Consider the following 27559-nt stretch of genomic DNA (forward strand, 5'->3'; position numbering starts at 1 on the left):
CCTTTCACTAGAGAATCTGATCCATCTCAAGCAATTCAGTCATTAAGTTGGGACTGTCACTGCAGTGTAGAAGAGGGTACGTTGCATTGGCTGAGGTGCCAGCCTTCAGAAAAGATGGTAAATTGAGTTTCTGCCTGTCTGTCTGTCTGTCTGCCTGCCTGTTTGGTTGCATGTGAAACTATCTCATAATGTGATTTTGGGGAAGAGAATTCTAGTTCTCATCTGTCACTTGGCCAACATTTATCACTCAATCAACGTTGGTACAAAGAAATGATCTGGTCTTGATCGCATTAGTTTTGATAGATCTTGCTCTGTATGTACTTTATAAACAAGTATGAATTCAACAAGTCCATTAGTTGATGTGAAGGACATCTGGGTGTTCTGAAATTGTATAAGGTACTTTAGAAATGTCAGCCTTCTGTTCTCTGCTTATGATGTATCATATCTTAGTAGGAAGAACAAGGACAAGCAACGTAAAACAAAGTGCCCAATTCTAAATGGGGTGCAGGATCAGAGAGTCCTGTGACATGCATGCACAAATTGTTGAACATGGCAGGACAGTTTGGAAAAGGGGACTGACAAAGTAAATTGCTGGGGGATAGGTCGAGCACCAAGAGACCGTGATTTACAGTGAGTGGTAAAAGTGACGCAAGGAAAAACATTTTTTTAATGTGGGGATTGGTTAGAATCTGGAACACTTTTTGTCTCAGGATGTGGTAGAGGCAATTACAATCAGGGATTTCAAATAGGGAATGGACTTAAAAAAAAAAATGTTGCAGGGCAATGGGGAAAGTGTAGGGGAGTGTTTTTTTTTAAGTTGCTCTTTTGGAGAGCTGGTATGGACATGATGGGCTAAAGAGTTACCTTCTCTGCTGTAACCATTCTACGCTTCTGAGTACAGCAACTGAATGGTAATGATCTGAACCTGTGACTGCTTTATTTCTACATTCTAATCTAAAGTGCTTCCTAAATGTTCCAGAATCCAGGCAGCTGCTCCATGTTCACAGACTTGCTGACATTTCCTACTCTGAAATGACTTCCAGCTGGTTTTACCACAATTTTTCTTTCCCTTTGCCTGGGGGTGTTTTTTCCCTTCTGTTTTAAATGAGTTTTATTTTTCCTGTTGGATCTTGAACAATGGGCATCTGTGACTCTGGAGGCTTAACACACCAAGTCCCAGACTGGTTCCAGTAATTCAAAGGGTGGCAATCTTAGTGTAAAGCCAAAGCAATTAGCTTTCGGTGCAAAGAAGTTGCTTGCCAATGCAAACAGAAACAATAACCCAGATCGGCGCTTGGCTGTATCATTGTGAGGGTTGAGGCTGAGACAGACTGAAGAAGATTATTGTGTGCTGAGAGGAAACTGGCTCACATCCAATGCTTCACTGAAGAAGAGAAGGGAAGAGGAGCAAGTCCTTGGGTAAGTTGTTTAAGGTATAGCATGAGGGGAAATAAAAACAAGGACTTGCATTTATGCAGCACCTTTTTTGACCTCCGGATGCCTTAAATCTCTGCAGCCAATGAAGTGCTATTTAAATTGTATTCACTGCAGAATAAAGAAAACATGGCAGCCAAGTGCACACAAGACGTTCCCACAAACAACAATGTAACAGTGTTTGGATAATTAATCTTGTTGGTTGAGAGATGAATATGGGTCTCTTCTTTGAAATAATGCCACAGGATCTTTTATCTTCATCAGGAGGTGTATTAAACTGCACCCAACGGGACTGCACTCCTTCAGTAGTGCCCTGGATTGTCAGCCTAGCTTTTTGTACTCTGATCTCTGCAGTGAGTATTTTGCCCAAGAATGTGTGATTCATGAAGAAGCTGCCAGTGAGCCATTGCTTGGGTTGACAGTATGTTACCCAATTTAACTCACTGACTGCATCCATTCACATCTTCAAGTAGAATAAAGAATTTATCTTCTTCTTTCGCTGAAGACTAAAGCAAAATATGTAATAGTGAATGATTATTGGAAGATTACATGTTATTGTAAGTGACTTTCAAAGGGCATTGCATGAAAACTTAAAGTGAGGGGGTAAACTGCAGAAACAAAAACAGACATTGCTGGAGAAACTCAGCAGGTCTGGAAGCATCTGTGGAGAGAAAGAAGAGTTAACGTTTCAAGTCCAGTTAGGTCCTGAAGAAGGATCACTGGACATGAAACATTAATTCTGGTGGTTTCTCCACAGATGCTGCTAGATGTCCTGAGTTTCTCCAGCAATTTATTTTGGATTTCCAGTATCTACAGTTCTCTTTGTTTTAAGGGGTAAGGTTGCAGGCTACAGGGAAAGGGCAGGTGTTAGTGGCATTAATTGTACAGCTCTTTCAAGGCAATAGCACAAACACAAATGACTAAATGGCCTCCCCTGTGCTCTAAGAATCTTTGGGTTTGATTTTAATTGCTTACTGGTGATTGGGTTTTGATTGAGTTAAAACCTCAACTGTTTCCGATCAGAGCACAAGAACCAGTACAGAGCAAACCCCCAATATAAACACGTACTGCCCTTGTAAATAAACTGCAATCTATATAGTCATTTCTGACCTTTTAGGAAGTACATAATTAAGAATAGGCTGCAGCATGTGAAATACTGAATCATATAGAATATTGCACAGCTCGGCAAGTGATAGTGTCGGGAAAATGTTTACATTTGAGTGCTCAGTTAGAGTTGCGGGAAATCATGTTAAATTCACAAGTGTTCTGATGGCACTGTTTGGTTGATCTTTCTAGATTGATAAAGTATGACAGCGTAATTTCAGATTGCTTGTTTTATTTACTAATGTCTTTCCTGATATATATTAATGCCCTTCAACTTGGTGCACAGCTGGTTGATGAAGTACAGTTGGAGAAATGAGGTGATTCATTTTGGTAGGAGAAGCAAAACAAAATAAAAGGTACAACTCTAAAAGGGATATAAAAGCAAAGGGACATCAATATATATAGGCATTAGTCATTGAAACTTGCAGGACTGGTCGAAAGAGTTGTTAATAAAGCATAGATCGTCCTAAACTTTAGCCATAGGAGCATAGACTACAAAAGCAAAGTGCTGATGTTGAACTTGTCTAAGATGTTAGTTAGACAGCAGCTGGAGTATTGTGTATAGCTCTTGGCTCCATATTTTAGGAAGAACGTGAATGCATTACAGAAGATGCAGAAAAAACACCAATGCTAGTTTTTCAAAAGAAGACAAACTTAAGTTATCAAAGATAGGTGGGAGAAGTTGAGACATTTCCTTGAAGAAAAGAAAGCTGGAAAGAGATTTGATAGAAGTATTTAAAATCCCTGAGGCTGGACAAAGTATATCGATAGGAACTTTTACCATTCATGAGACGATTGAGAATAAGAGGGCACAGATTAAAAGTAACTGGTAAAGGAAGCAAAATTGAAATAAGGAAAAACTTAAAAATGCATTAGCTAAAAGTGTAATGGAGGTAAGTGAAACAATGAAAAGGGAATGCAACTGTTATTTTATGAAAAAGGGAATGATTTGCATGGGTAACAGGGTGAGGGTTGGAGAATGGCATGAAGTAAATTACTCGTTTGGAGAGCTGGCACAGATGTGATGAGCTGAATGGCTTCTGACAGTTCTGTAACAATTCTGTGAAAAAGCAGTTATGTCTATTCTCAGACATTGTGTTCGTTCACTGTTAGTGCATTAGAAAATCATTTGTGAGGAGTTTTAAGCCATCAAAATGAGCCACTTTGCTACAAACCTCAATTTGTCCCTCCTCTCAACCTCAGTGGCAGCCTGGCGCTGCGGGCCCTCCCTGTGAGAGTCAGTCAGTCAGTAAATCACTCCACCTGGCAAATGGAGTTAGCAACCTGGATCAAGCCCTGCTGTTAAACTTGTCAGGAGCTGAGCTAAACCCATTCTTCTGGGTTTTCAGTCTGTACAACAACATCCCCTTACTCCTCAGCACCCCTTCACCCCACATCTTCTTCACATCTACAAGACATAACTCAGTACCCCCTCATAACTCCGCTCCCTCCCCACCCAACATCCCCTCAGTACTCTGCACCACCTCATTTTGCAGCATCCAGCCTCCAGCCTCCAGCAGGGTTTACCCTACAGCATCCCCTCACACTGCCTCACTCCCAGCTGCCTGTCACTATCAGGATGCCAGATTCTTAGGTTACAAAAGGAGGTCTTTTGCCCCATCATCTCCAATGGCCCTTGTGAAAGAATTAACAATTCAGATTTATTCTCCATACTTCACTCCTACAGGTCTGCATTGTTTTCCTTTGCAACTGTACGGTTAATGTAACCATGTGATTGAATCTACATCTGCTGCCTTTGAAGGCATTGCCTACAAATTAACAATCTTCTCCTCTTAATTACCTGCTGCTTTAGATGTTTAGACTTAAAATATTTTCTCCATACTGTTCCAATTTTTCAATCCAGTTTGATTATAGCAGTCTACTGAAGTGCAGTGAAGTCATGGTGTGAAATATTAACATACGGACAGGTTTCTGAGAAACCTGCTTTGTAAACCAAGGCATTAAAATTTGATTCAACAAATTAGAGCAGGGGATTTTGGTTAGTTACAGTCATTGTGTATTAGCTAATAATACAGTACAACTTTTAGATGTTTCAATAATGCTCTACAACAGATTTAATTATATCTTTGGAAAGGGAATTGGATGAAGAGTTGAAAGAAAATTTGTTCGATTCTATTCAGAAAGCGCAAAGGAATGAGATTAATTAGGTAGCTTTGTCAAAAAAATGATGTTGCAGACGGGTTCCTTCTGTGTCTGATCATTCCCTGATATTCAATTGCCAAACCAGTCGATCAGGTTTAAATCTAGAAGGCAGATATCATCTGGTACATACAGATGCATATAAATTTACGTTGAGTGATCGGCCTCCTGGAAATAAGTTAGTTGCTTGTTATAACTCAATTAAAATTTGAGGTGAATTGGGTTTGCGTTTGAAATTTAAAGATTTCTTTTCTATCCCATGTGACCCAATCTCACCTGTTTTGGGGTTTAACGTTTCCCTTATTGCAGTTAACTTGAATCAGCAACCACACATGAAGCATTGTTAGTGAAAATAGAGAACAAATCCTGTTTTACGAACATTAAATTAGCATTAGTACTGATGCAGCTGTGTTATGATCTTTGGAGTGATTTCCCTTTAAAAAGCTCAATATACAAATAAGCCAAGTACCCAGATGCTATAACATAACCACAGGTTCTGCACTGTAGCACTAAAGGCATATGCTGTGTTTGGTACTGGGTCCACTTTTGTTTCTCATATATATAAACGATTTGAATGAGAATTTAAGAGACATGGTTAGTAAGTTTGTGGATGGCACCAAAATTAGTGTAATAGTGGACAGTGAAAGTTATCAAATATTACAAAGAGACCGTGATCAAATGGTTCAATGGGCTGAGGAGTGGCAGATGCAGTTTAATTTGGATAAATGCAAGGTATTACATTTTGGTAGAACAAACAAGGGCGAGACTTATACAATTAATGGTGGGGCCTTGGGTGGTGTTGTAGAGCAGAGACACCTAAGGGTTCAGGTAAATGATTCTTTGAAATTTTGTAATGTGTAGACAGGGTTGTTAAGAAGGCATTTAGCATGATTCTCTTCATTGTTCAGACCTTTTTGAGTATTGGAATTTGGATGCCATGTTGAGGTTGTACAGAATGTCGGTGAGGCTTCTTCTGGATTATTGTGTAGAGTTCTGGTTGCCCTGCTATAGGAAGGATGTTATTAAATTGGAAAGGGTTCAGAATTGATTTACCAGCATGTTGCTGGGAATGAAGGGTTTGCACTATAAAGATTGACTGGGACATAGGAGCATAGGAGGTTGAGGGGTGACCTTATAGAGGTTTATAAAATCATGAGGAGCAAAGACAAGGTGAAAAACAAGGGTCTTTTCCCCTGGGTGGGAAGTTTAAAACTCGGGGGCATATCTTTAAAGTGTAAAGAGAAAGTTTTAAAAAGGACATGAGGGCAAATTTTTTATGTAGAGGGCAGTTCATGTGGGGAATAGACTGCCAGAGGAAATGGTGGACAGTTAGAACATTTAAAAGACATTTGGATAAGCACATGAATAGGGAAGATTGGGAGAGATGTGGGACTAGTTTTGTTTGGGAACATGGTCAGTGTGGACTAGTTGGACTGAAGGATCTGTTTTCATGCTGTATGACTGACTCTGCACTGTATATATTAGCCTACCTGTAAATAAACACACCAGAAATCTTCAAGTAAACAGAATCGAAGTACCTCATTTGAGTTACATCTAGATAGTATAAAAATGTTATTACATGATGGCAGCTGTTGGATGCAATAGGTAGCAGGTTTCCATTAACAGTGGGATTAATTTAAGCTGCCTGAGGAACCCTCAATCCAAAACAGTTAATGGCCCACTAACTAAATGCAATATACGACATTATCATTCCCACCTGCCCCAGGGCTGTGTAATAACACATGTGAACAGGTTGGCTCAAAAATATCTCTAAGGATAGCCTTTAAGGCGTTCTTGTGGTGCACTGGTAGTGTCTTTTCCTCGCAGACAGGAGGCTCAGATACTGGCCATACCTGCTCCAGATGTGTGTCATAACATGTATCAACAGGTTGATTCAAGGTAGATCTAGGACTCTTGTAGTGCAGTGGTAGTGTCCCTATTTTTTGGACCAAGAGGTCTGGGTTTAAGTTCTATTTGCTCCAGACATTAGTAATAACATCACTGAAAAAGCTATTATCAGGTAAAATATCTTAAAGGATAGCCTGATGCCATAAAAGAGATGTCAGATATGCGCAGATGCTTTAGACCTTAAGGAAATTAGCCTGCTTTGTCAAGAGGCATTATTTTCAAAGGAAAACAAATACCTTTTACATGAAGATCTTTGGGAGATGTTGTCACAACCACACAAGAATGTATGGGCAGAGAGTGAATGAGACAAGTAGATGAGGCTATTGACCAGGGCTAAATGGTGACATTGAAAAGTTAGTAAGGATGTGCAAGGTATGCTAGAGCCATCTGTCACAGCAATGTGGAAAATACCTACACCTGCACCAGGATTTTGTCAGTCTCTTGGTCCAAAATCACACCAATCGATTTACCATCGATGATGATTTTTATTCATTTTAATGGGTGATAATTTCGTCAAATTTCTAGTTGTTGCACAAGTAAAGAACACTTCAAACGAGGCCAAGGCAGGCTCATTGAGTGCCATGTTCAGTTTGATTGATGCACCACAGAGAACATTTTCTGGCAATGCACCACAGTATATGAGTAGACTACTGAAAGATTGTCATGAACACCACGACATCCTCATCACTTGCATGCCGATCAGTCTCGCTATGTGAATGGCGCCCAGCTATAAATGTGTGGTATCAAAACAAAAGATTTTGTTTGTTGTGTTTCTCCTCAGCTATACTTTGGATATGGTATCACCATCACTGGGCAGAAGTCATATTCAGAAGCAAAGTGAGAGCACAACATTGCCAAGCCACCACCTTTCCAAATTCTCCCAGATGCAGGATGTACTTTTTGACAAACCAGAGTGAATGACAATGGTTCATGACTCGTGTAGGTATAGACCAAACCCAACAACACATTGGGCCAAAGTGTCAGTCACATTTCACTTGATGGGAGCATGGTTACATTCAAAGTTTTCCAAATATGCAGTGAGTTCAGACCTTATGGATTCAGAATACGTACTGCAACAATGCTGAGTAGTAACTATAGCCAGTGAAGGGTCGTGTACAATATGCTAATTGTGCACATTGAAGATGAAATAACACCCAGGTGACAACGGTGTAACGTAATGCCAGGACGATAAACAAGTCACTGATCACAGCCAAGTGTTAGATGCATACTTTCAGGAGGTTATACCATAGCAAGATCTAGAAGAGTTGTCAAACAGCATAAATTATATATGGATTCTCAGGACTTTGTGCCTTGTAAATTTTACAATTCCTATAACTGCATAACTAATTTTGCTCTCTCTAAATGTTACTGTTTTCACAAATAGGATAAAAGAGTCATCTTTGGAAAATAAACAGGGATGTTGTGTATTCATCCTAAAAGTGATACCCATCTATGGTCAAAGAAGAGCTGATTCCAGAGGTGAGTTGAGATTGACTGTTCTTGACATCAAGGCTGTATCTAATGAAGTGTGGCATCAAGAAGCCCTACTCAATTCACTGGGGAATCAGGAGCCATACCTGACACACAGGAGGATGGTTGTGGATGTTGGACATGTCATGCCTCATTGGGGTAGCACACTGGAAATCAAGCCCTCTCTTCCCAGAATCATCACAAAAGTTAAAGATTTAAGCAAAATTCCTCAATGAACTTTCTTTTAAATCCAAGTGAAAGAAAGCGTGGATCAAACCTACAACCAACACCATCTAGAAGGTCAAAAGCATTAGATTCACAGGAATGCCACCACCTGCAAGGCTCCTTATTAGTTACTCATACCCTGATTTATAAATATATCACCGTTCCCTCAGTGTCACTGAGTCAAAATCCTGGAATTCCCTCCCTAATGATATTGCGGTCTATCTACACCAAAATCAAAAAGGCGGCTCAAAACCTCGTCTTAGAAGCTCAACATTCAAATACGCCCAAGTACCTAGATGTTATCACATGACTATAAGCCGCAAGCTTCTGTACTGTAGCGCTCGAGGCACAGGCTCTCTCTGGAGATTACTCTGTGCTGTATATGTTAGCTTAGTTGTTTTTAAAAAAACCCCACTAGAGGTCTTCAAGTAAATGGAGAATTCTAGAGGGGACGAATGTAGTTACAGGTGCCTCAAGTTGGCACAGGCAGAATTATAACTATTGAAGTAGAAATTTCTAATGGCAAACAAGTGGCAGGAAATGAGCGTGACTCCATGTCACACATTCTCTTTCCTGCAAAAACCTGGTCCAGTTTCACATGAAAAGATGCAACTTGTTATCAATCTGAAGCAGTAACACAGCCAGTTCATGTTGCTTTATTCAATTCAAGCACCTTCCTGTCCTGCTCTTCCCACTCTGGCAAAAACAGAAATTTGCTGAAATGAAAACTAGCGCTCTCCTGATCCAGTACAGATAAAAAGGATGCCACTCAGTTGAAGTGTATTCCAAAAGTCACATCTCTTAGGTGAAACCTGACAAGGTAAGCTGCTTAAGTTTCTGTTTCCCTTCATGTGTGTCTGTCTTCTACCCAAGCTACAGGCTGTATGAAAATATGACGAATAGCACACTTCTGATTGCAGGAAAATCTCACTAGCTCTGTACTTTAAGAGTCGAAAGGTCTGGAGTTCAATTTTAAACAAAATCTTTGTTTTGGCAGATTAAGTGAGCAAATTATCCTTCCAAAGTGCAGGATGTTTAAAGAGCAATTAATCTAACAGTAACAATGTCCAGGTTAAAATCTATTACTGCAACCTCCTGGTGTGGATGGAAATTCACTACTGGGAGATAGCTTTGGACGAAGAATAGTGAGCAAAAGTGGGTAAACAGAGATGAGCTGTAGATCATGCATGTTCTAATTGAATAGCATAAAATGGGTTTGTTGAGCCCTCCTGTGTCAAAGTTATAAGTCACATGACACCAGGTTATAGTCCAATAGGTTTATTTGGAATCTCTCAAGCTTTCTGAGTACAGCCCATTCATCAGATATCTACTCCTTCAATTTACTGGCCGTTAATTTTCAATGAATGTGTGCTATTGGATTGGAATCTTGCTGCTGGGAGAACTCACTGGGAGATTGCAAGCATGGTCAAAAACTTTGGGGGGTTGGATTTGTGTCCCATTTTGAGAACAAAAAGGTGCGGGGGCAGGGTGTTTGTCAGGCTGCATTTTGCAAGCATTTGTAAAATTCATCCACTCAAAATGAATAGAAGCTGGTTTACCAGGACGTTGCCTGGTATGGAGGGAAGGTCTTATGAGGAAAGGCTGAGGGTCTTGAGGCTGTTTTCGTTAGAGAAGAAGGTTAAGAGGTGACTTGATAGAGACATACAAGATGATCAGAGGATTAGATAGGGTGGAGAGTGGGAGCCTTTTTCCCCGGATGGTGATGGCTAGCACGAGGGGACATAGCTTTAAATTGAGGGGTGATAGATATAGGACAGATGTCAGAGGTAGGTTCTTTACTCAGAGTAGTAAGGGTGTGGAATGCCCTGCCTGCAAAAGTAGTAGACTCGCCCACTTTAAGGGCATTTAAATGGTCATTGGATAAACATATGGATGATAATGGAATAGTTTAGGTTAGATGGGCTTCAGATTGGTTTCACAGGTCGGCGCAACATCGAGGGCCGAAGGTCCTGTACTGCACTGTAATGTTCTATGTTCTATGAAATATGAAATCGCTTATAGTCGTGTTACAGATATCATCCTGGATACTGAGGAGGCAAACAAATTGAGACTTGTTCACATGGCAAGGAATGAGCAGGAAGAAAAATCAAATCAAATTATAAGTGCGATAGCAGTAGGGCAAAATTATGCTGGAGGGGGGAGTCTCATTTAAACAGCAAGCATACCCTAAGCTTGGGAGGAATGCAGCACCTGATTAAATACCTGAAGATGTTTGGATTTGTTCTTTTTTTTGCCTTGCGAATGTGAGAGCACATGAGAAAAGATTAGCGTAGAAGGCCATTAATGGGGTGAAAAAGAAAAGAATTCAGCCATGGCAGTAAGATAACCAAAAATACTGCAGCTGCTGGTAACCTGAAGCAAAAGTAGCTGGAGATAGGCCAGATAAGTCCATCTTCAAAATATAAAGATGTCATAGATAACCAGAAACAGAGCAATGCATTGAATGAGGAACATATCCATTGACCATGTGAGAAAAGATGAAAAATAACCCGGCCATAAAATGTTAAGGAGGAGATGGAAATGATTTAGGGGAAGAAATTATGAAGAACAAGAGATAAAAGAGAACCACTTTGAGAGTAGTCAAAGAGACACTAAAAGTGGGAGAGGGGCCAAGGAGCGAGAGAGAAATAAAGTAAGAAACTGGCAAAATGAAGCAAGCCCCAGCATATGAGCTGCATACTGTACTAAAGGAGGAACAAGGACCTGAATTTAGAATGTATTCATAGAGAATGTGTCATAGATTACTGTCAGTTCAGATTAATATCTCAGTGAATGAAGCTTGGTGCATGCTGACCCGGGTTGAAGGAATGTCTGCGGGTTGTGTTTATGGTGCTTTTAGATGTTGCTCAATGACAGTTTCATGGGCACAGGCAAATTAGTTTCAGCTGTTTTATCGTTGAATTCCAATGGAAATATCGTCTGTAAAGTTCTGCTCTACAGTCCTGTAAGTGCTGGCACCAAGGAAACCTGAAACTTCAGAAGAATCCACCAGACATTCAGGCTTAATCTGAGCGGTGCTGTCTGACTGTCAGGGCACTAGCATGTGCTGGAAACATGCACAGTGGGCAAATCCTGACATCAAACAGCGTCTGACTTGGCATCTGATTTGCCGTTTTGGATCCTCCAGGTTCAGTTAATGTTTTCTTTTAATCACTCTCAGATGAACATGTGTTCAACTGCATGAGGACCCCATACCATGAATGCTAAATAAAGGGAAAATACTTTAACTTTGAACCACTTTAGAATTCCTGTTGCTGCTCTGTTCACTATTGCGAGAGGAATTCAGATGTTTTCGATTCAAGGCAATGGGAACGTAAGCCAACCATTCAGCCCATCAAGCCTGCTCCATTTAATTTGATCATGAATAATCATTTACCTCAATACCACTTGCCACATGATTTCTGTACCCCTTGATGTTTTTCTTGAATCCACTTTCTTGAATTTCTGGAAAGGGTGATGAGCTTTGACAAGGATATCAGATGAGATGTGTGGGGTCAGGGGCACTGTCGGGAGAAAGTCTTCTTCAGTCAGCTGTAATTTCTCCTGGAGCTACAGCGTGACCTGGAAAAGGAGCAGAGGCAGCAGAGAGGGGAGGCTGTCTGTAGATGGAGGAAGAGGAGGGCTTGCAGGAGAAGGTCAGAACTGCCAAGGGTCTGCAGACAGTACTTCACCTACCTGCAAGTCAGCCAGAGTCAATGTCTGAGGCAGCCACATGTTCCCAAGGTGATGGTCACTGAATTGTGTCACCTCCTGTGATTGGACCCATGGTGCTACCAGTGGTTATGAAGGTGGAGTGTAAGAAATTCATGGTCACACGGTCATGTGCAGGTTGCACTTCATGTCAGATAGCAGAATGTGGGATTTGAGAGAGGCATTCTGTCATCCAGAATGTTCTCAGTGACTCCAGATCTAATGGTGTTAGTCACAACCAACAAGGAACTGTGATAGTAGGAACTGCAGATGCTGGAAAATCCGGGATAACGTGCAGAGCTGGATGAACACAGCAGGCCGAGCAGCATCATAGGAGCAAAAAGGCTGACGTTTCGGGCCTAGACCCTTCATCAGAAATGGGGGAGGGGAAGGGGGTTCTGAAATAATTAGGGGGAGGTGGATAGAAGATAGGTGGAGAGGAGATGGACAGGTCAAAGAGGCGGGGATGGAGCCAGTAAAGATGTGTAGGTGGGGAGTTAGGGAGGGGATAAGTCAGTCCAGGGAGGAGCTTCAAAATCTCCCCTCCTCCTACCACATCCCAAAACCAGCCCAGCTCGTCCCCGCCTCCCTAACCTGTTCTTCCTCCCACCTCAATCCGCACCCCCATCTCCTACGTACTAACCTCATCCTGCCCCCTTGATCTGTCTGTCCTCCCTTCTCCTCTATCCATCTTCTATCCGCTTCCCCCTCTCTCCCTATTTATTTCAGAACCCCCTTCCCCTCCCCCATATCTGATGAAGGGTCTAGGCCCGAAACGTCAGCCTTTTTGCACCTATGATGCTGCTTGGCCTGCTGTGTTCATCCAGCTCTGCACCTTGTTGTCTCAACAAGGAACTGTCACCTGCCCTGCCCCCAGGGGATTAGGGCATGAAGGCATACCTGTATCTGCCAGCTCTCAGCTGCTTCATTTGGTGATGTGCTGTGAGAAAGGTGAAGAAGCCAGTGAGGGCATTGCGCCATGTCCGGAGTGATTTCTTGTAATAACCAGATGCAAGTTGGTGGGTATGAGGCTGGCAACGTTGGTGTATGAAGGTAAGGTACAGTTTGTGAAAGTTAGGTTTGAGTTGTGATTGCTGATGGGGTGTGATTTATTCACGTAAGTAATAGATTAGCAGTGTGATGGGTGAGAGATAGTATTTGAAGACCTGTTGCTGAATGGCCTAATTTCTGCTCCTATGTCTGATAGTCTTATGGTCATGTCCTGCTTGAATTTCCTCTAGCACCACAGCTGGGTTATTTAGGCTAGACTCTGGGAATTGACGCTCCCAAATGATGGTCTGTTTACAGCCTCCTGACTCCCACCTGGGAAATATGGCCTCTCTCCTCCTTTCAGCTGGTATTGCTGAAGCTATCAGCGTGACTTCAGGAAACCTGAAATCCAGTTCTGGTGCTCCATTACCAGAGTCTGTTCTGTCACTCCTGCAATCGGAGTGCAACCACCCCCCAAAAACCTACCCCTCTCCACAAAAGGGCAGCTGGTTTTCAGAGGTCCAGGCCTGCAGTGCACTGTGCCAGTCTTGCATGACACTGGGTCCCTCCCCTGCTGAGCGTGCAGCCAGTCAGCAATGCATTTAACACCAGGTTGCTCCCGACATTCACAGTCATGAATAGGCAGCACATAGTTTGTTCGCTGTGCCGGGACTAGCCACCAGGTAATCATGCATCATAATCCCCATCCCTAGTTTCAGGCCAAATCAAATGTATCTCCTGCACTTCTACTCCTCTCCTGTTGAGGTGTGGTCTCACCCAGCCTGCAGGCTGTTCACCACCAATTTTTCCAAAATTTTACTGCCCTTAACATTGATGTCACATTGCTTTCCTTTTGTCAGGACATTGAATCCCTACAGTGTGGAAAGAGGCCATTTGGGTTTGCACCGACCCTCCAAAAAGCACCCCACTCGGATCCAGCACCCCCACTCTATCCCTGTATTTCCCATGGCTAATCCAACCAGCCTACCCCTCCAATCCACATAACCGACGTATCTTTGGACTGTGGGAGGAAACCAAAGCGCTTGCAGGAAACCCACGCAGTCACGGAGAGAATGTGCAAACCCCACACAGGCAGTCAGCCAAGGCTGGAATTGAACCCTGGTCCCTGGTGGCGTGTGGTAGCAGTGCTAACCATTAAGCCAGTGTGCCGTCCCTGCTCTACACGATTCCTTCCTACCAACCATGCTAGTCTAAATATTTACTTGCTTTGAGCAAAATAAATATGATAGAGTTCATTCTGTCAGGGGTCACAGCATTTCCTCAAGTCAGAAACACAGTAATAGAAATGATTTACACAATCAAATAATATACAGAGGCTAATGTAAAACTCAAACAGATCTGCAAATATTGAAACAATGTCAGAAATCTGCCAATTTTAGCATTATAGATACAGTGTAGATCTGACTATATACACAGACTGCAGATGTTCAGGTTCCTTCAAAGTGACTATTACCAGCTTGGTTTATTTGGTAGTACATTGAACTCAGAGGTTTCCTGGCTCTAAGCTATGCTCCAGGCATTTAAGAACAACATCTGGGCTAACACTGAGGAGTAATAGTACTGGTGAGTAGTACAAAATAAGTGCCTGAGTAAAACAATATCCTTCTTTACTTTTACACTGATGAATTACACTAAAAGGATACCATCCTTCCACACAGAAGTATTTAACTCGGGCATCCAAGATCAAAGATTCTGTTGGCCCTATTTCAGGCATAACTACAATGATCTTCAAAAAGTCATGGTATCCATTTGTGGAAATGGAAACACAACCCCTCAAGTCTGCTATGCCAGGTATAATTAGGTCATAGCTGATTTATACCAGAACCCATTTGCATCATATTCCTTGTATCAATCTCAAGTTTTGCCAACTTCAGTTGAGGCACCATAGTGATTTAGAGAGAATTAGTTCCAGATTTTTATGATAACTTTGAAGAAGCTCTGAAGTAGTGAATGCAGATGAAGTAACTCTGTGCTGTAAACAGCTTCTCATGATAGACAGACAGTCAGCAGAACTCCTCTGTAATTGAACAGTCCAATCCTGCTCAACTTTGTTTTCCATCGACATTGAAGGAAAAGAAAATCAGAAGGGATGTAACACCAATTCACTACCACCCTGTGTTGTCATATATCCCATAATCAATCACATCTCTTGAACATTTTCAAGGAGTTAAATTCCAGGGTCAACCTCTTTAATGTATTCTTTGAGACATGCTTTTGTCCCAGCTGTACAACCTTATATTCCTGCTTGCTGGGAGGTTGCAAGATCTTGACTATAATCAAGAGGGACAGAAATCCAAATGTGATAACTATACAGGGGTGTCTCTGCTGTCTGCCATAGGGAAGATCATTGCAAGGATTCTCCTCAACTGTCACCTCCTAGACAGTGAGGAACACCATCCAGAGTTACAATGCTGTTTTCGCCACTTGAGAGATATCACAGATATCATTTGCAATGGACAGCAATATTGTAGGAAAATACGAGAACCAACACCAATTACAGTCCAAGGCCATTCATGACCAAATGAAAACCTGTAGCTCAGTGCCGGTTAATGGAATACCCACCTCAAATTTGTCTGTCCTCAGAAATTTGTCACAATTTTCCACCCCTACTACCGACTGCACAATAACATGTTAGCTATGATTCTCACCAACAAATCTCCACAATCCCTAGCCCAGTGATTACAGGGATAACACAAGGCTTTATCATTGCATCAACTCCCTTCTCCAGTTTCCTCTCTGCAGCACTGCATCTCACCACCAGCAAGTTATCCACAGGTGTGGAGATAATTGACAGAGCAGACAGGAAAGTATTCAACCTATGAAGCTTTCAAATCAAAACCAAAGCCACTCCAACCTCAGTTATTGAACTTCAGAAAGCTGATGATCCTTTATATGCACACTCTCAGAAACTGAGTTCCAGTCATTGCCCATTCCTTCTCTGAACCATGTGAGAGAAAGGATTTTTCACAAAACACCAGGAAAACGAATGTCCTCCTCCAACCCACTCCCACAGCAAACACCTCCCTCCATTGATTAAGATCAACAGTGAGATGGTGGGCCAGGTGTACCATTTTCCTTGTATTGGTAGGCTTGGCTTGATGGAAGCCTAAGTGGATGATGAAATTCAAATTCAGTTCCACAACGCCAGCTCTGCTTTTGGTCAACTGAGGAAAAGAATATTTGACAATTAGTATCTCTATCCCAATACTCAGGTTAACCATCAACGTGGACAACATTCAGCAGGTACTTGGATGCACTGAAGAAGCTCCAAAATGTGGTGCCTTTGCAAGATCCTCCTAATCTGATGACAATTAATGCAATTAGCAGCAATGTTCTCTTACAAAATACCCAGCAAACAGGCACTAGTCACACAAAATCATCTCTGTTGGGTACAACATGTCATTTGTGCGTCTGATATCAAACTTCCAAAGAAATGCTCTCTCTGGCATGAGATTCCTAGGAAGTGAATGGAAACGTTTTAGAGACATCCTCGAAACAATCTTGAAGAGGTCAAACATCCCATAATTTGGAAACATTCTAGCACGTGAATGATCAAACAGAGGAGGCCTCGGAATCAGCGAGGGACTTCATTGGGAAAGTGCAGAGTTGAGCAACCATCTCTTCAACCCTTCAAGTGCCACCTGGCCCACATGTGGCAAAGTCTGCAGATTGCGCAATGGACTGATCAGAAATTTCAGAATGCATCGAACCAGACTGGAAACAAGCCATCCTTGATCTAAGAAGAACAACAAAAGAAGGAACTTCATAGTTTTCAAACAGCAGGTGAAAGAGGCAGATTAGGGTAATTCTCCTATGATTATATCTCATTTTGAGGATGGTGAGCTCACAGGCATAGTAATAATACAGTGACAAAATGACAAGCATTACACTGATATGACTAAGAGTCATCAACAAATGTGAGAAGTTTATCATTGAACAGGTTGAAGAGAAGGTATTAAATAGTTTGTTTTATTTCATTACTACTATTTTTACAATCTAACGCATCCAACAGTCAAAACAATTCAGCCTTGTCATTACTAAATGAAGTGGAACAGATGCCCTCCTGATATCAGTCTATAATCTTCACAAAATTTGTTGCTCTTTTCCCACTTAAAAAGAAATAGTCTTAAATCCCTGTTCTTATGAATGCCAAACTCTGCATTCAGCCTTTGCCTCAAGGTATGAAACCGGACAATGAAGTGAGTCTGTAAATGTTGCTTTTCAAATTGTGTTTGGAATCAGTTCCTCCCCTTGATGGTGAGCAAGATTGTTTGTTTTCTTTGCAACGTTTGAGCTCATTGGCAGCAGCATTGATTGCTTCTAAATGAACAAAGACACCTACAAAGGTAATTTTGCATCACCTGCGAAACGTATTTCAAAAATGTCCTTTTTCTTCTTTAATAACAATCAAACCCATAATAGTACTTTGCGACTGTAACACAGAGAACCAGCCTATTTTTTAAATTCTGAGAATGTTTGATATTGAACGAACAGAATTCCACAGCTAATTTGAACCCCATTGATATATAAGAAACTTATGGATTTTAAAAAAAGACTTATTTGGTTAGACTAGTTTACACTGTCAAGCACAAGCCACATTAATTGTAGATTCTCTCCAGTTTTTTAATCTGAACAAAGATATTGGAAAAGTTTCATTGTCCTTTCTTCACCCCAAAGAACTGCTTTCAGATGTTGCTTAGTTGGCAGGATTCTTTTTCTGAGTTGGAAGATGTGGGCTCAATTCCTATTCCAGAGATTGGAGCACAAACATCTGGACTGCCTCTATAGAGCTGTAGAGTCTTGCAGCACGGAAACAGACCCTTTGGTCCAACAGTCTAGGTATGAGGGAGTATAGTTGTTCAGAGAAGTGTGTGCTGTTTGTGATCTGATGAGTTGTTTATATAGAAGAGTAGGGAAATAACACCCTCCACTGCGCCCACCTCCCCTCCCCCCTGTGTTGTGAACAAATAATATATATCACATAATATGTGGCATTGCGCTGTGTATGAATTACTGACTCTCTGATATTGCAACAGTGACTACAATTCATAATAATATTCAACTGGTTGTAAAGTGCTCTGGGGCATCCTGAGGTTGTAAATCAAGCTGTGAAGTAAATGGGACTCTTTCTTACAAGTAAAACCCCACATTGCATGGACTGGCAAACGTGGAATTAATCACAGGGCTGCATCAACTTTTTTGATAAAGATTTCATTTATTTTGTGCTTGTGGATAAAAATTATCTTTGCTTTACTCCGCTTCTTCATTGTGCAGAAATGAGTGTCATTTGCAAGGCTGCCATTTACAGCCTATTTCTAGTTGCCCATGAGATGATGGTGTTGAGCAGTCACATTTGTCCAAGTATCTAGAGCAGCACAGTGGCTCAGTGGTTAGCACTGCTGCCTCACATCGCCAGGGACCTGGGTTTGATTCCACCCTCGGGCGACTCTCTGTGCAAACTCCACACATTCTCCCCGAGTCTGCATGGGTTTCCTCCGGGTGCTCCGGTTTCCTCCCACAGTCCACAGATGTGCAGGCTAGGTGGATTGACCATGCTAAATTGCCCGTAGTGTTAGGGATGTTTATGGTATGTGGGTTAGACATGGGAACTGCAGGGTTAGGGGAATGGATCTGGATGGGTTGCTCGTTGGGCCTGAATGGCCTGTTTCCACACTGTAGGGATTCTATTATTCTATCTCTCATGGTGTTGTCACATTTAAAGAGCAGCAAACCTATGAGTACAAAGCTGCAAGTGGATTGGGAGTGTTTGAAGGCCTTTATCTAAGAGTAGCTAGTTCAGAGTTGGCATGTTCTTTAAAGTAACATCCCATGACCTCAAGTACCCAATCACCCAAACCCACCACTGGTCACCTGACATGCCACAGTGTCCCTCCTTTCCATACCGATTGGTAATTTTCTTCCCTATCACCACTATTTTGATAGCTGTTTTTTATCTATTTGTGGGATGTGGGTGACACTGGCTGGGCCCAGCATTTATTGCCCATCCCTTTTTGCCCTTGAGAAGGTGGTGGTGAGCTGCCTTCTAGAATAGCTGCAGTCCACCTGTTGTGAGTTGACCCACAATGCCATTAGGGAGGGAATTTCTGGATTTTGACCTAGTGACAATGAAGGAATAAAGATATATTTCCAAGTCAGGGTGGTGAGTGGTTTGGAGGGGAACTTGAAGGTAGTGGTGTTCCCATACATCTGCTGTCCATGTCCTTCTAGATAGAAGTGGTCGTGGGTTTGGAAGGTGCTGTCTGAGGACCTTTGGTGAATTTCTGCAGTGCATCTTGTAGATAGTACACACTGCTGCTACTGAGCGTTGATGGTGGGGGAACTGGTGTTTTTGGATGTAGTGCCAATCAAGCGGGCTGCTTTGTGCAGTATGGTGTCAAGTTTCTTGAGTGTTGTTGGGGCTGCACCCCTCCAGGCAAGTGGTAAGTATTTCATCATTCTTCTGACTTGTGCCTTGTAGATGGCATAATAATAAAAAAAAATTTTGAATACAGCTATAATTTTTCCCCAAGGACTTTTGCTTGCAGCTGGACAATTATCTTAAATGCTTGGACAATCCGGGAGGTTTGGCCACCTCATCCTGTTTTGTAGATATTGCCAGGGATAAATATTGATTATTTTCTGTATCTTCCCCTGCACAGGTTATTCTGCAGTTGAAGAATGAAGGCTTCCATTGCTCTGATTGTTTCTTTCCTAGCTGCTGCCGCCTCGTCCAAAAGAATTCTCTTTAAAAAGCAGACGCTGCAATCTTCATGCGTCCGATGCTGTGGTCCTTTGGAGAAGCCGATGTATCTGTATGGGCTGTCATCTAGCCAAAGGGTGGTAAGTGACCATCCCACCTACGCCATTCCTGAGATCAAGCCAAAGATAGACATGACTATACTAAAAGGTGAGAGCCAGAAATTTCTTGGCCGCTGGTTTTGCAGCAGAACAAGTCTGATTTTAGCTCCAAAGTGCCATTTTACCACATTCATGCTTCTGTTGTGAGCAACACCAGTCATCCATTTTATCATGTGGGAAAATGCGAGGTTATGCACTTTTGACAGAAAGAATACAGAAACTGAATATTATTTATTTAATGGAAGACTGTAGAAAGCTACGAAACAGAGGACTTTGGAGCTCTTGTAAGTGAAGCACAAAAACCGAGCATCCAAGTTCAGCAGGTAATAGGGAAGGGAAATGGAATGTTGGCCCTTATTTCAAAGGAAATGGTGTATAAAAGTTGGGGAGATTTGGCTCAAATCACTAGTCAGACCTCAGCTAGAAACTTTGAGCTGTTTTGGGTCCATTATCTAAGGAAAGATATATTAAGTATTGGAGGCAGTCCAGAGAAGGTTTACTTGGCTGATACCAAGTATGGGCAAACTATCTTATCAGGGAAATTAAATAGATTGGGCTTGTACTTGTTGGAATTGAGAAGAATTCGAGATGATCTCATTGAAACATGCAAGATTCTTAGGGGACCTATGTCGATGCAGAAAGGTTGTTTCCCATTGTGGAAGAGTCTAGAACCAGAGGGTACTATCTCAGAGTAAGGGGTCATATATTTAAATCAGAGATGAGGAGGAATCTCATCTTTCAGAGGATAGTGAATCTGCGGTTGAATGCCTTACTTCTGCCAGTGCCTGCAGCTAGAACGGCAGACTCCGAGCAGGATGAGGGTGGTATTACAGTAACAGCGAAGAGGACCATGACCATGAACTTTTATACAACATCCTGGCTTGTGAAGGTGTTATTTACAGCTTCTCCCAGATTTCTTTCACTGTTGCTTAAGGAACATCATTTAAGAGCCTATATTCCAAGTCAGCTGAATAGATCTCATGCTCCCTTACCAGACAGAGTGAGTGGAAAGAACAATAGCTTTGTGAGGATTGCAGGCTGTTCCACAGTGTGGGGTACTATTTACCGAATGCACATCAACTTGATTGCTCCACTTGTCAACTTTTTTTGTCCCTTTATTCATTCATGGGATGAGGACATCGCTGGCTAGGCAGCATTTCTTGCCCATCCCTTATTGCCCCGAGGGCAGTTCAGAGTCAACTACTTTGCTGTGCTGTGGGTCTGGAGTCATATGTAGCCAGACCAGGTAAGGATGATAGTTTCCTTCCCTAAAGGACATCGGTGAACCAGGTGCATTTTTGTGACAATAAACAATGGATTCACGGTCATTATTCGACTCTTAATTCCAATATTTTACTGCATTCAAATTCCACCATCTGCTGTGGCAGGATTTGAACCCGGGTCCCCAGAATGTTATTCAGGTCTCTGGATTAACAGTCCAGCAATAGGCCATTGCGTCCCCTACTGAGAAGTATTCTGACTGAAAGGGATTCCATCCTCGTGACATTGTGCAGGCCTCCTCAGTGTATCAAACAGGTCAATGTCCGGTATCTTGCTGGTCACATTCCGTGGCACCCACATTTGAACCACCACAACAAACCAGAGGGTGGCTACTTGGGTGACAAGAGCAATCTGTAAAGGATATGTGACTCGGGTGCAGAATGAACCCTAACTTGGGCTGGCACATAATCTGTAATCAAACAGACCTGTGGTGTTCAAAAACAATGCCTCTGCTGCCTGAATCTGATGGAGTCCTGCAGTGGTCAGCAGAACCTATGTCAAGATGTATGGTGGTCAGTTTCATGCTGTACAACCTCACTATCATGCAGACAAAGAGCTTGTCACCAGATACATGGCAGCAGCAGGAAGATGAACAGGGAGAGGAGGAGGAAGTCCGAAGATGATCTGGACAACACTTTCTGCTCAAATTAGCTATACCTGAATCATTTGAGTACAATAGCAGTAACTGCAATTAATAACACACCCCATTGTCCATTCTCCATCAGTTTTAGATGTTATTTTCCTGCTGTATCACCTCTTTCCATGAAAAAAATTCCTGAGGGACCACTGCTCAATGCTTGTAGGGACAAAGCCTTACCTTGGGAATACCATCCATTGTGTTGTGTGGCAATGCCACCCAACAAAATTGGAAAGATTCATAACAGAGCTAGAAGCTCAAAACTGGGCATCAATAAGGGTCATCATCAGCAGCAACATGGCCTAACATAACCCCTACACTACCATTACCATTGAGGTAATCAATCCTGTTTCAATGAGTCATAGAATAGTACAACTTGTAAACAGACCCTTTTGTCCAACTCATCCATGCTGATCAGGTATACCAAACTTAACAAGTCCCATTTGTCTGTGTAGGTCCATATCCCTCTGAACATTTCCTACTCATGTGCCTGTCCAACTGTTTTTTAAATGTTATAACTGTACTTCATCATAGAATCCCTACAGTGTGGAAACAGGCAATTCGACCCAACAGGTCCACACCACCCCTCCAAAGAGGATCCCACCCAGACCCATTCCCCTAACCCTGCATTTTCCACGTCTAACCCACCTAACCTAAACATCTCTGAACACTACAGGCAATTTAGCATGGCCAATCCACCTAGCCTGCACATCTTTGGACTGTGGGAGGAAACCGGAGCACCCGGAGGCAACCCACGTAGACACGGGGAGAATGTGCAAACTCCACACAGTCGCCCGAGGGTGAAATTGAACCCGGGTCCCTGGCGCTGTGAGGCAGCAGTGCTAACCACTGAGCCACCGTGTCATCTAACTACAATTTTACCTGCTCAGAGGCTCGAAGAGCCCTGTTTGCATGCAGCTAGATCTGAATGACATTCAGGTTTTGTCTGATACAAGGCAAGTGATGTTTACCACACAAGAGATAAGCAATGACTCACTGTCAATGTACCCCAATGTATCAGGTCAGGGGAATATTTATCAATACAGGCAAACAAGGCAATTCTGAGTGGGTGATAATGTAAAATTCTTTAATTTCCATTGATATATGTATAAGTATTGACTAAAACGAAAATCCCACTGTGTTAAGTGCTTTGATGATATTATGTAATGAATAATAGGTAGGTGAGGTATCGCTGAGATATTTATGTCACTCAAAACTTTCATTCTTAACATGCAGGAATTTCATTGTTACTTAGTTATTCCTCATTTTGTCTAGAACAAAGAACAATATAACAATACAGCACAGGAACAGGCCTTTTGGCCCACCAAGCCTGGGCCAATTCCCGTTCCTTATTTAGACCTGCTACTTATTGCCCATACGTGGTTTCTACTCCTCTGTTTGCCTCCTGTTCATGTGTCTATCAAGATATGCCTTAAATGTTGCTAACGTATCTGATTATACCACCACCACTGCCAGTGCCTTCCAGGCACCCACTACCCTCTGTGTGAAAAGCTTTCCCTGCAATTCTCCCCTAAACTGTCCCCCCTCACCTTGAACCTGTGCCCTGTTGTATTTGACCTTTCCAAGGTTGGAAAAGGCCTCTGACTGTCTACCCTATCTCCGCATCTCATTGTTTTGTAGACTTCTATCTCGTCACTGCTCAGCCATCTTTCCTGTGAAAGCAATGAGTTTATCCAACTGCTCCTCATAACTAAACCCCTTCAGAACTTCAATGACTCTTCAGCATTCTGGATCAAATTACACAACGCAGGCAAAACACTGGATGAATTTTGTTCTCCAATTTTCTGATGGTGAGGTTAAGCTTATCTCTAGTTACACCAGCCTGGTGTCAGCACACATAGCTGATGTGATATGTTTCAATTAAATATAGTGGCGGGAACCTCTTGCCGAGCTTGAACACCAGTATAGATCAACTGGTGTTTCTCTGCTTTGGGTTCAATGTAGTTCCATGTAATAGGCATGCCTCCTGGGGAAAATAAAATGCTAACACAAATTGAATATTAATCTCTTTATACAGGCTCCAAAGGAGAGAAGGGGGAGAGAGGAATGCCAGGAAAAACAGGGAAAACAGGACCCAATGGTTCCATTGGTATCACTGGCATCAAGGGAGACAAAGGACAAGCAAGCATTCCGGGGCATAACTGCAAACAACATTATGCAGCATTCTCGGTTGGCCGCAGGAAGGGCATCCAGAGCAACGAGCTCCAACCTCAGCTGATTTTTGACACTGAGTTTGTCAACCTTTACCACCATTTCGACATGTTCACTGGCAGGTTCTACTGCTACGTCCAGGGGGTTTACTTCTTTAACCTCAACGTACACACCTGGAACTTTAAGGAAACGTACCTCCACCTCATGCGCAATGACGAGGAGGTGGTGATCCTATACGCTCAACCCAGTGACCGCAGCATCATGCAGAGTCAGAGCGTCATGCTGGACCTAAGTGAGAGTGATGAGGTGTGGGTGCGCCTTTACCAGGAGAACAGGGAAAACGCTGCTTACAGTGGTGCAGGCGATATCTACATCACATTCAATGGCTATTTAATCAAGGCAGCAGTAGAGTCGGATTAGAAGGGCCGGCCGGCAGTGCACTGTCCCATTACTCAAACTAAATTATGGTGAAAGTCATGACATCGTGAGGACAGGTTCTATAGATGAGGCTGTATTCACTTGAAGATTAAAGGGCAATCTAATTGAGGTGTTTAAGATGATTAAAGAAGGTGATAGGTCGATAGAGAGAAGCTAATTCCTTTGGTGGAAGAGCCCAAAACAAAGGGGGTATTACCTTAACATTAGGATTAGGCCATTCGGGGGGATGTTAGGAGGCATTCTTCATACAGATGTTAATGAAAGTTTCACACATTCCGCCCCGAAAGGCTGTTGAAGCTGGGGATTTAACTGTCAATTTAAAAATGGATTGATGCATTTCTGTTAGGCAATGGGTATGGAAGAATATCGAACCGAAGTGAGTAGATGGAGTTCAGGAATAGATAAACCATGAGCGAATGGAATGGTGGAACAGGTTCAAGGGGCTGAATGGCCTACTTTTTTGTTCTGATGTTCCTTTGTATTTTTACTTGTATATTACTCATCTCTGATTATTATCCTGTGAAGCACTTTCCTATTGCAAATCTGTCGATCTCAGTCTTGAACTTTTTAACTGACTCCCAGAATTCACTGGTTTTTGGTGGAAAGGATTCCGTATTTTCATGACCTTTATCAATAAAAGTACTTCCTGGGTTGTAATCCTGAACACCTAATTCGAATTTTACCTGGCCAGCATTTTGAACCTGACTGCGTTCAGGCAGTGCTCACAATCTGATTTCTGGCAAAGGACGTTGAGCTGATACATTAACCCTTTTTTCTCACTCTGCAGAAGCTTCCTGACCTGCTGAGCATTTTCAACTTTTGCTGAAGATTTTGAACATCTGCAGTATTTTGAATTTCTTTCAGTTTTCATGACCTTTCTTTGTCCCCTTTATTTTTCTACTTTCCCCAAACAAGGTGAATATCAAGCATTAAACTCATCAACACAAACTTGCATTCATATAATACTTTTAACATAGTCCTTAGATGCTTCACAGGAGCATTGCCAGAATTTGACACCGAGTAACATAAAGCTATATTATGGCAGATGAGCAATGCTGAGTTGAAGAGGTTGGTATGAAGGAGCATCTTAAAGGAAGAAAGAGGGTTAGTGGGTTCAAGCAGTTTTGCACAGAAATTCCAGACCTTACTGCCTGGGTAGCAGAAAGAATGGTATAGTGGAGTGATTAAAACTGTGGATACATGCAAGGTCAGAATTGGAGGAGCACAAGATTTCAGAACTTTGACTGTAGTAAATTACAGATGCATGAACATTTGAAAACAAGAATGAAACTTTCAAATTGGGGCATTTCAACAAGAGACAGCATAGGTAGTTCAGTAAGCATGGGGTTGCTGGGTGATTGGAACTTGGCCTGCAGTTTTGCATGTCCATACACTGGGTTCCAGTAAGTATCATAAGTCAATGACATTGTCACTCTATACATTTATGTAATTAGAAAATGACAAAATTAAGTAGCTGCCCATTGAAGTGATGGATCACTTCTAACTCAATAACCAGTATAACACCAACTTATATTCTTGCACATATGTTACTTTTTCTAATAAAAAAAAAAGGACCATATGGGTTTTACTTTTCCTATCAGTAGCCTCTTAGTAGCTCCAGGGAAGTTTCGCTTTCTCTGGTCTTTATATTTATATGTTATTATTTTGGCACTGCTGCAAACAGAAGAATTATAGTAATTAAGCGACTCAGATTTCAGAAGCAGCTTTGTTATTGTAATACTAATCTTGTGCAACAGGATAAATATTTCAAAGCCACTCAATTAAAAGCAAAGTTTTTAATATTTTTTCTGCCAATCTTCCTCTATTTACTCTTTGTCCTAATTTTACGCATTAACTTTGCATTAGACTTTGTCAAAAGAAAAATCAACGAGACTTTAACTGAGCCCCTGACTGTCCAGGTTGAGGTGCACCTGAATACTCCCATGGCATTATTTTGAAGGACAGCAGGGGAGTGTTCCCTGGTATCCAAGCCAACACTTATCCTTCCATTTACACTTAATGTGCATTTCTTTTCATAGGTTATCTGATTGGGATTATGTTATTATTGTAGGAGAATGCTAGGCGTGAACTGACTGCTGTCTTTCCTACATTACAACACTGACTGCTTCAGAAATCCTTCATTGGCTGTAAAGCATGTGGAAACACCTCAGCTTTTGTGAGCCACTATATTTATAAATTCCCTCAGCTTTTTGTTCACCCTGAGGTGATGTGAGCTCCTTTCACTCACTTGATTTCACTGTGCTCCCGTGTTTCGATTTGCCTGCTGCTTTTCCTAGAAAACAGAAAGCCCTTACAATCTTGGTAATTTTAGTCTGTTTTCATAGAATTATGGAATAGTACAGCCTTGTAGTATAATGTCAATATCCAAGTTCAGGTCGTCACTAAATTTCCCTGAAAGTGTAATCCCATTACTGACACAGGGGCATACCACAGCATATTTTCTCCACTTTAAAGGCTTTCAGTCCTTGAGTCAATTCCATGCAATATATGTATCCTGGACTCCTTTGAACCTATGGGTTTCAGTTTTGCTAACATGATTATTATATGGTATTTAACAAGTATTACAGACATGATTTTGTCATTTTTTGTCATTTAAAAATATTACAGAATAGAAAGGACAGCCAGTGTGTAAGGATACCCTTTGGAAATCCTCAGAGTAACCTCAGACTCAGGTGAATAAAACCATTCCGCAGTAAATGAAGTTAACAAGGAATGCGATTATTATTGCATTGGTGAAGACACTGGTCCTAGATAAATATTCAAATATACAATCACTATTGCAATTTTTTGTGCAAACAGTTTTGGCATATACTGTATAAAGCTTTCTGTTAGGAAATAATAGGATTAAGTGATTAAAAACAGAAATTGCTGGAAAAGCTCTTTCTACAACGTCTATTTTTGTTTCTGATTTACAGCATCTGCAGTTCTTTTGGTTTTTATATAGGAAAAAGTGAGACCTCCAGATAATTGTGCAATTTCCTTTGTTGCTCGATTAAATTTTATGCTGTTAAATGTAGGAGCTCATAGCTATTAAACCAAATTGGACAGTGGGGAGAATAAGTTCTTTTTCAACACATTAGCCATTGTATTTGAATCTGATTAAGATAGATTAAACAACAAATCATAATT

The 27559-nt window shown here is 41.8% G+C and overlaps 1 protein-coding gene across 3 annotated transcripts; it reads left to right on the forward strand.

Annotated features, from left to right (window-relative positions):
• On the forward strand, positions 1 to 26959 carry LOC109936539 (complement C1q tumor necrosis factor-related protein 1-like). 3 transcript variants are annotated; one of them, XM_048609257.1, is made up of 4 exons: positions 1 to 117; positions 7991 to 8085; positions 19683 to 19930; positions 23838 to 26959. In XM_048609257.1, the coding sequence occupies exons 3-4, from the start codon at positions 19702 to 19704 to the stop codon at positions 24389 to 24391; spliced, it is 783 nt and encodes a 260-aa protein (XP_048465214.1). In that variant the 5' UTR covers positions 1 to 117; positions 7991 to 8085; positions 19683 to 19701; the 3' UTR covers positions 24392 to 26959. The 3 variants fall into 3 exon arrangements, with proteins under 3 accessions (XP_048465214.1, XP_048465215.1, XP_048465216.1); XM_048609258.1 differs by having other exon boundaries at positions 42 to 76; XM_048609259.1 differs by lacking the exon at positions 1 to 117 and adding an exon at positions 1152 to 1419.
• The last annotated feature ends 600 nt before the right edge of the window (positions 26960 to 27559 follow it).

Source organism: Rhincodon typus, chromosome 21 (genome assembly GCF_021869965.1).
Source record: "Rhincodon typus isolate 14 chromosome 21, sRhiTyp1.1, whole genome shotgun sequence".
Taxonomy (NCBI): Eukaryota; Metazoa; Chordata; class Chondrichthyes; order Orectolobiformes; family Rhincodontidae; genus Rhincodon; species Rhincodon typus.

Coding starts and splice junctions, on each gene's coding strand:
- LOC109936539 (XM_048609257.1), top strand. CDS start 19,702: ATGAAGGCTTCCATTGCTCTGATTGTTTCTTTCCTAGCTGCTGCCGCC. Junction 19,931..23,837: donor AGACATGACTATACTAAAAG/GTGAGAGCCAGA, acceptor CTCTTTATACAG/GCTCCAAAGGAGAGAAGGGG.